The sequence below is a fragment of the Mercenaria mercenaria genome, chromosome 17, assembly GCF_021730395.1.
Source record: "Mercenaria mercenaria strain notata chromosome 17, MADL_Memer_1, whole genome shotgun sequence".
Taxonomy (NCBI): domain Eukaryota; kingdom Metazoa; phylum Mollusca; class Bivalvia; order Venerida; family Veneridae; genus Mercenaria; species Mercenaria mercenaria.
In genome coordinates this window covers 6922575-6932371 of record NC_069377.1, presented here as the reverse complement: position 1 = coordinate 6932371, position 9797 = coordinate 6922575, and the positions used below count along the sequence as shown (strand labels likewise).

General features: G+C 35.9%; 1 protein-coding gene across 1 annotated transcript; it reads left to right on the top strand.

Moving 5' to 3' along the window:
* The first annotated feature begins 3731 nt into the window (after positions 1–3731).
* Positions 3732–9548, top strand: LOC123535976 (uncharacterized). Its single transcript, XM_053528607.1, has 8 exons — positions 3732–4134; positions 5118–5360; positions 5664–5812; positions 6012–6258; positions 7079–7201; positions 7925–8116; positions 8357–8733; positions 9096–9548. Exons 1-8 carry the CDS (start codon positions 4021–4023, stop codon positions 9226–9228), a joined length of 1578 nt encoding a protein of 525 aa, XP_053384582.1. The 5' UTR covers positions 3732–4020; the 3' UTR covers positions 9229–9548.
* The last annotated feature ends 249 nt before the right edge of the window (positions 9549–9797 follow it).

The window sequence follows — 9797 nt, the reverse complement described above, 5'->3', positions numbered from 1 at the left end:
CTATTTCAAAAACAAACAATCAAACAGGTCTTATCAATACCCCAAAACACAGCAGATCCCCCACCATACATTTTATCAGGATTCCTTCCAACTGAAGCTCAAATTCCCATTCGTGCTCTAGGAATGTTTGGTAACATCTGTAGAATGGAAGATAGTAGCACTGAAAAGAGACTGGCGAGAAGGCAATTATATATGAAAACAACAGAAAGCGCTAGTTGGTATATAGAAATAAAAAAACTGATACGGAAATACAACCTAGGAAACGCAACTGAATTACTAGATAATCCACCCTGCAAAAGTGAATGGAAGAAAAAAGTGTATAAACATGTATCGCAAATATATCAAGAAAACATTTCTAAGGATGCAGAAACTTACAAATCATTGAAATTCCTAAATAAAAAGTATAACCCTGGTAAACTACATCCTCTTATTCAATCGGGAGCTGAGTCATCAAGAGACTGTGCAAGAATTCCAGTGAAAATGAAAATATTAACAGGAACGTACATTCTCTAGTCTACAATAGCAGCTTTCAATCAGAATGATCCTGACCCTACTTGTCAAATGTGTAATGAATGTCCTGAAGCACTTGAACATTATGTTTTAGAGTGCGACATCTTACACCATGTAAGAAGCAGTATAATGGGAGATATTAGTGCTGTACTGTACAATGAAACTGGTATTAGATTTGATCATATGAATACACAAGAAAAACTTAGTGTGCTGATTGACTGCTCAAATATTTCCAACATTAAAGCTAGATACATCGACAGAATTGAATTCCATAATAGAAGGCTATTTTATGCCCTTCATAGTGCTAGATACAGAATGATCAAGTGTGTAAAATCGAGAAAACGGCATTAGTGGGACGAATGTTCAGCTACTGGTGCTAACAAACCTTAACATCGAGATACAGAGACTTATAGACAGTAAACTGTTGTATATAAAATACTGATTTCAGTGATTCTACTAGTATTGTCGACGTATATAGACTCACTCTGTGTACAGTGCACATACGTCCAACTCCAAAAGGAGGTTCGCCTACGAAGGCGGTCAAGATTCAACAACAACAACATAGCTGGATAAGTGCAACTTTAAGCTAGCGCAGTTATACATAATTATTTTTTTGGCGCTATATCTACCTTTTCGTACCGCCTAACACCTCCCTTGAGTATTATACATAGGATGCATGTCGGTGATTTTATTTATTTATTTAGTAATATTTATCGTTCTTGTCGACACCTTGGATCTGAACCTTTCTAACGCGCGGACATACCAGAGCGATCAATAGTTTTGTCTTCTGGCGTCCTGGTGCGTTTGAAGAGAAACAACACGCCAGAATAAAATGGTAGAAATCAGCCATTATATTTATATAGAACAGTAGAGCATTTGAATTGATATGTCACAGGGTGGGAAAAATTACAGTCAGTCCGGGGCCCGAACCCGGGACCCCTCGCTTTCAGGGTGAGTGCTCTATCGACTGAGCTAACCGGCTGACACATCTTCTCCCCTAACGTGACCAAATCCGTACCGTGACATACACCCCCACAAATTGGAAATTTGTCCTCGAATTCCGGAGATACATAATATTGCAAGCGTCGTAAGACTGACCAAGCAAGCATGCTACGACCCCACGTTGAGCGCCAAATGTCACAGGGTGGGAAAATGTGCAGTCAGTCCGGCGCTGGAACCCGGGACCTCTCGCTTACAGGGCTCCACCGACTGAGCTAACCGTCTGCCTGACACATCTTCTCCCCTAAAGTGACCCAAGTCCGTACCGTGACAATATATTTATATTTGGTAGTGTAATTCTATAGCAATATCCTTTTGAAGCATAGAACTCAACTCAATATATTTTAGCACTTGTAACATGTGGAAATGTTGAGTCATGCTTAATCCGGGGCTCGGAGGGAGTGGACGGTAGCTTGCATTTCCATTTCCGTACATGGATAGGCTCAATCAAACCAAAGAGCTATGAAAATAATGTACTTTATACTTCTTTGATTAAGCTGAGCTTGCAACATTTTCCTTTATGTCGTGCTGGGCAACATATGGTTTTCCGCTTTTTCTGTTTGTACAAGAGAGGTAATGTGCAACACCCCTCACTACCCATAGTACCGGATCTCTATTATCGGTAAACATTGCAGCAAATACAAGGCAGAGACTGAAGCACTCATGAAGGCCGTCTCAATGGTTGAAGATTCGGCAGAAGAAAGCTCCTCAATCGTCTTTCTCACAGATGCACTGTCTGTCATGGAAGTTCTGATCAACAATAAAGCTCCGCAGCTAGCCAGGAGAATGCAGAGCCTGAGTATAACCTGCAAAGTAGCACTTCAGTGGATTCCATCCCATTGTGGACTTGCAGGCAATGAAGAGGCAGACAAACTGGCTAAGCTAGGAGCTCAGTCAGAACAACATAACCTGTGAGTTTCAAGGAGAAAGTCACCATCATCAAGGCACTAACGAGACCAAGAATGGAGGAAGATACTTTTCATCTCCTTGATCGGTCTGAACAAGTGATGATGGTCAGGCTCCGCTCAGGGCACAACAAGCTCAATGCTCACATGTACAAGAAATACAGACTGACATCATCGCCAACTTGTCCATGTGGTGAAGAAGATCAGACTGCGGAGCATATACTTCAGAGATGTAAAAGGCATGACCAGGAGCGAGCTGCGACTCGGCCGATAGATACCTCAATCCACCAGAAACTGTATGGAGGCATTTGCGGCAAACCACAAGTTTCATCGAGGCTACTGGTTTGACAGTGTAGTCGCGAACGACAAGAAGAAGAAGAAGGTAAACATTAAATTGACTCTATGATCCGGAATGACCATTAAATACAAAAACACTGAATCTTAAGCCAAACGGTGCTCCTTCGTCTATGTAAGGTACAAGATACAAAGATGCAAGATACAAGAAAATTTATTTAACGTCGGATAAGTACAACATAAAACATTAGCGTAAAGCTATTTTCCGACAAACCCAAGTAAATAAGGTCAAGGCCATACGTTTCAAAACTCCGGCATCCGATTGGTTTATTTCGAGGTAAGTCAGTGTTCGATCGTAGTCCTTTAGGATCGTAGATTCAATGCAATTTTATTATAGTAAAATTCCGCTAAACTCGGTGATAAAGGGCATGACTGGGTGTTGCACACTCCATTACCCCAACCTCAAACCAAGTCTGCAATTATTTTGCTTGAATATGTTCTATTCTTCAGAAGGATCTTTCTGGATTTTGTTAATATCGTTAAAGAAAGGCTTCCTTTTTTGAGACTGGTCCCCAAACTCCATTACTCCAGGCCCTATATTGATTTAGAAAATTGAATTATACTTTCTTTCCTTTATTGCAAATACTTAATCGCCCGTGATTTATGACCTTTGTCGTAAGGAAGAATTATGGCACGGCTAATAAGAGAATTAAAATTTCCAGTAATCCGGATTATAAAAAATATCATTATACATTTTGTATATTAGTGTAGTTGTTTTAAATATGTTGGTAATTCAAAAGTTAAAATAACATTGTGAATGGTATTCAAATAGTCAGCTCCGTTTATTTGTCAACTGTTAAATAATGATTTATTTGATGAGTGATCTTGGTGTAGCTCAGAATGGACAGAGTTAATGAAATAGTGTTGGAATCGGCTGTGGTCATCCTAAGTGGTATTTTTCTTTTCTCTCATCAAATAAACAGCAGGATTAACAAGGATTCATTGACTGTAAAATATTATCTTAATCAACTTTTTACTTGTAGTTTAAATTGCCTTTATCGAATGAACTTTTATTGAATCATTTAAGCGTGCATTTGTATATTACGTATAGAGAGAAGCAAACATTATTGAAATCGATATTATGCCCGTTAGATATCTAATACGTTTGATTTCATTTTATAATTATATTTGATCGGTTTTAATATTCATATTCCTAGGTGGAGTCGATAAAAATGGTACACCACTTATCACCTTTCCCGCGGACTCGGCGGATTTGTTGGATATTTATGCTGCGGGAGACATCTTACACCTGATGCAAGTATTTGTTGATCTTTGTGCAGGACAGGTTGCGGTCGTCGCCGACCTACAACACGGATGGACGGAGGAGTGTATTGAGAAATTAACGTACCTACTCGATGAGTTACAGGTATGATTTATTTAATTTTAGGCATCTCAAAGTTTATAGTTTGCAACACATCATGTCTGTTTCCAAGGGATACAACGGTGAATTCCGTTTGGGGAAGTTTACTTCATGCAAACTGTGCCAGTGTCCCTTCGTAGCATTTTTTTTTTCAATTAATACTTCACAATATTTAATTCTTCCTATCTTAAACCGATCCTTAAAGATTAATTTCTATGAGAAGATCTCTTTGAAGCATAGAACTCAACTAGGCGTAATAATTACAGACTTAGTTTGATTAAGCTGTATGACAGGTAATGAAACTGAGTGAAACGCACATTAGCACTTAGAAATTGATTCAGTGACACTCCTGTAAAGTAGAACATTGAAATGACTCAATGATTCCAAAGAGCCACTGAGTCTAAATACGGGGCGACATTTCACGACCATCACAATACACAAAACGCAATGAAAGCGGAATCGGTTTGACTGAGACTGAGCAAAATGGAACAGCATTACTCCACATAGCAATGGCTCTTTAAGACTGTTGTGATTGATTGGGTCTATTAGAGGTAATGAAAAGTGAAATATCCCTCACGTACCCGAGGACCGTCTTAGGGTAATGGGCCCCTACGGAAAATCGCAGATTACGTAACATTACGTAATCTCACGATGCAGCTCGACATTCTTCGGCTGCCCTCGGTCGATATCGCTTTTATCAGGTCGATAAATCCACATATCGACCTCACCAAAAGGCAATAATTTTATAATATATATGAGAAGATCTCTTTTAAACGTAGAACACAGACAAGCAAAATGATAGCAGAGGTGGTTTGATTGAATCTGTAAATGAGAAATCATGAAAAGTGCAATACCCGTGAAACACTGAAACACCAATTGAAGTGGCACTCTGTTATGCAGGTGTCAAAACATATACATTCAGGATGCGGGACTTTGGTAATGGTAAATTATGAATATTGCCTTGTCAGATTATTTTCTCCGTTTTGCAGATTAAGAGAAAAAGTTGTATAAAGATTGCGTATTTTGTGAAGCCATGTGTAAAAACAAATACAAGAATACCAACCAGACACTTATCAGGTGTCAGAAAGAATGGAAGAAATGTTCCTCCCTATGAGGTGAAAAGACTGGATAATGTGAATGAACTTTACACTTTCATCGAGAAGTCACAACTCTGTATGGACTATGGAGGAACAATCCAGTATAACCACATAGCATGGGTTGATTTCCAACGGGTTTGTTTTTCATTCTGTAATTTTGGAATAAAAATTAAACAGCCACAGACTTTTAAGATAAATCCATTTCACATGAATGTGAGTATTTAATATTATTTGTACATTTCATCAAAGGTAGAAGAGTACGGTGAATTTATTTTATGGCGATGGAATTAAAAAGTATTATGATTTTTTTTTTGTCCCAGGGAAATACTGAACGGATGTATTTCGTACTGACTTTTTGAGAGATATAACTAAAATAGGAATGACGTCGTATATGTACTGTTGCAAATTATTGTGTTTTTTACATGTTTCTATTTCTAGACATATATACCTATTGTAACGGATGCTAAAGATGTTGTAGATGTACTGTCAAAGATTAGGAATGAGATAGGCAGGCTTAAAGACCCACTGACAAAATGTTCTGATACATCACATGACAAGGAACTCTCCAAATACCAAAGTCTTCTCGTGTAAGTTATGTAATGAAATTATCTGTTTATTTCAAATTCCTTTCATAAATCAAACAACCTGAACTGCGTTCTCGGGTATTAATTTCTATTTCAAACAAAATCATTCATTTTTTAAAATTTTAGTTACTTTTGTCTTCTTGATGTTACATCATATATGTAAATATATCAATTAATTATCCTAGCTTTTTTTTCTTTCAAGCCAATATAACATTAGAGATATTGCTGAAAACATTGAAGATGCTATAGAAAGACTAGAACATCCGGAATGTGACCCAAATTTGATACAGACCCATACAGCAATACTAGATGACACAATTAACCAGCTGAAAGATCTACACCTAAGAATAACAACAGAAGTCTCAGAAATGGATGCTATTATGGCAAGATCGGATGCTGAACATGCAATTATTATAAAACTTGATGAATGTAGTAAAAATACAACGGAGGTATATTTGAAAGCGAATAAATATTACAGTCTCTTTCTTATTTAAAGATATCCAATGTGCGCATCATTCACTAAAATAGTTTATTTGTAGAATTCCAAATGCAGAAAATTCTCTCTCATGAAATAAGTTCAACAAATATATTAATTAACTGTGTTTGAACAGCTTCGTACAGTTCTCATGTATAACATTCCTTTTTTTAATAAACATCTTTAGCGGTAGTACATATTTATATTGTGTTTGACTATGTTCATGTACATGTATTAGGTGTGTACTGTTACAAACCTAACACACAGTAATGAAACTGTCTTCATACAAAAACATGTTAATTTTGTGTTTACATAGATGATATGAAGTCATTGTTCACACTTTAGGTCTTTTATATTTCTAAACCTTACCATGCTAAATTTCTAAAATAAACTTGTCCATCTTTCAATTTGGACAGTACCATAAACTGTTAAAAAACGGGAGCTTACTAAAAGATACCGACTGAATGGCGAACAATGCAGACAATGATCAGACATCACGGATATGTAGTTTCATTGTTCATTATTTTGTTAAATTTTAAATTCACTAATCTTTTTCCTTTGTTTCATTTGATAAACTTAAACGTTAAAAACTTTTGGCCTGCCACATATACTTTAAGACACGACTACTATTCCTTGGCTTTATCGTGTGATGGAAGCATACAGTTCTGACATGATATTTGTTCTAAATATTAAATTGAGGATTCACCGATCACACTCCCTTTCGAAACAAAACTCTAAAATAGTTCGATACTTTTTTATTTTGGTTCTTACCTTGTATTATCTCTTTGATATAGGTTGAGGAGACGATTGAATTGATGATGCAACAGATTACAGATTTGCCACTGGTTGGCTCAAGTATTGAAGAAGCTCAACGCTACAGAGATAAATTCATTGAGTCTGTACTCGTACCATCCAGGGTAATGACTATTACTGTCAATATAAAGGAGGTTTTCAGTTTTATTGATATTGTGACATATATCACGTCAATACATATATCTGAAATAAAAAAAATGGAAAATCACAGGTCGCCCAACACCACATAAATGAAAATGTTGCAGGCTTGGTTTTATTGAGTCTGTTCATGGACGGTAGTGGAAATGCAAGCCTCACCACCTTAATCACTTTAGCAAGTGCATATCTCTTGTTCGTAAAATAGCTGTACCTACTTTACAGCCTAACAAAGCAATATAGGGGCAGTTTTTTTTCTTTTGCATTTAACGTCACACCGACACAACTATATAGGTCATATGGCGACATTCTAGCCTTTGACAGTATACGAGTATGAAGACCCAATGTACACCTCCATGTTTTTTTTTATCACGGATATTCACCTTTGTTGAACGTATAAAACTTCCCGTAAGTCAACTTGCACAAGAACTGGGCGGTTTCCTCACATGAAAGAATTCTACACTCAAGTGAGGTTTTGAAACCCAAAGTGGTGAGGGTTAAGTGATTCGATGTCAACGGGGACAGTGTTTTACGAAATTGTGGTGCATGAGTGAAAATACATTGACGGGAAGAATTATCTAATATAGTACTCTGAGGCGGTAACTCGTACATTAATAATCAGGAAAGATTCTAAATTGTATTCAATAACAATGAGAAGAGATTCAGAATAGTCATTCTTCGTATTATTACAGGATATAGTATCATGCGCCACATCTATTCTTCAAGATCTTGACTGTGGGAAGAACACTACAAGAAAATCTTATGCTGTTTCTATCGATATAGCAAAAAGACTTACAGAGGCCCTTCAACCTTTTACGCAACACCTCAATGTATTAAACGAGACATACACTCGGATACATTTATTCCATGTAATCTGTAATAAGGTAATAATAGTATAACTGTCAATTTGTTATTGTTGTTTTGTTGGTAATATTTGTCACCTGTCAAATAATTAATTTAAAACGGTTACTTTCCGCATTTATATAAACATGCTGAAATTAATTGCCGGTTTGAAGTTGCAAAGATAATTAAATGAACTGATTGTTGTGTGGTGCAATGGAAATAATGTCCAAGTCGTGATTGAATTATAGTTTGTTTATCGCATAAATTTTCATATTTTGCAGACGGAACGCTGGAAGCAAAAGGCAACACGTTTTGTATCAAAGATCTTAAATCAAAGACAATGTCTAAATAATAAGGCTGAAATAGGAACTAACAATACAGGAGAAAACTTAAACAGGTTTTCTGAAATTCAAAACAAAATTGAAGTCAGAAATACAGAACTTCACATTGACCTTGATCAGTTAAGATCTACTGACAGTGATGGAGTCGTTCGTGAAAGAAGCAGAATAGCTGCTCCAAGGAACTGGAACTCCGTATTACAAACTTTTAACAAAAAGCATCCGCCACCAAAAAAGAAACACATAAGACTGCTGAACAAATTTGTTCCAAAACAAATACAGGAGAAACAAAGGACCGATGCTGAGGTGCTAGCTGAAAGGTAGATACAGTTTTCTTCAAGTTGATACACTAGGTCAAACATCTAATTCAACTGCACAACACAGTATTATTTTACATTTTTGTAAAAGCAAGTATATTCCTTACAAGAGTTAAGTTGATAAACTGTAGAAAGAAGAATTAGACAGTTACTTACCCATAGTTAGTTCGTCTCTGTGAGAAAGCATATTTGGTATAGTATCAATGGTACAGACCTTTGCATATAATGTAATTGTCTGAGTTTTTTTCGAATGAATAATTTATAAAGTATGTAACTGAACATTTGTACATTTCTTCTTAAAGCAATTTAATAGTATATGTTTTTCGGTGTCATTTTAATGAGAGACATGAACATCTTTTTTGCAGGGTTCTTTTCATACTTCAGATGCTGAAGCGGACGGAATTTAAATGTGAAGATATTTCACTAATTCAAAAGTGGTCTTCTCAAAGGAAACGGAAACAGGAATCCAGTACAAATAATGAAGTGTCTCTTGTATAATATCAAATATAGTAGACAACAGATTGATGATAAAGAATTTGTCATAAAATTTCAGATTTGTTTCTTTTTTTTATCTAATATAGTGACAAATGCCAGTCTATTTTACAGGTTTTCTCAAAGAACTGATTGTAATATGACATTGGAAATAGGATATAGACTGGCTTTATTCAGACCTTTAAAAATATAAAAAATAAAAGGAAATATGTATCACAGTCTAGGAGTTAGTCTAAATATCATGCTTTTCTCCTGTAAACTCGATTTTATTGACAGTAAATAAAATCACATATATATTTTAATCACATGTGTTTTGTTGTTCTATTGTTTTATTATATTATCCCTTTGCATGTAATCATACTGATTCTGAATCCTTGAACTGGAAAAAAGATCAAATATTCTACACGAATATCAACTTTCCAAAAATGCATCTCTGCCATACTGAACCCCACATCAGTGTAAGTAAGTAGACCATTTTCCAAATTTCATATTTGAAAACATAAACAATATATAGTTTGGGTAAATATAAAATTAACAAGTCTATTTGTATGAACCTTACTATTTTGCACTAGGTT

Bases quoted from the DNA above. Each gene is read 5' to 3' on its own strand.
- LOC123535976 (XM_053528607.1), top strand. From the start codon at position 4,021: ATGCAAGTATTTGTTGATCTTTGTGCAGGACAGGTTGCGGTCGTCGCC. The intron at 5,361-5,663 runs GTTTGTTTTTCA...TTCTATTTCTAG, and splicing joins CATGGGTTGATTTCCAACGG to ACATATATACCTATTGTAAC. The intron at 7,202-7,924 runs GTAATGACTATT...GTATTATTACAG, and splicing joins CTGTACTCGTACCATCCAGG to GATATAGTATCATGCGCCAC.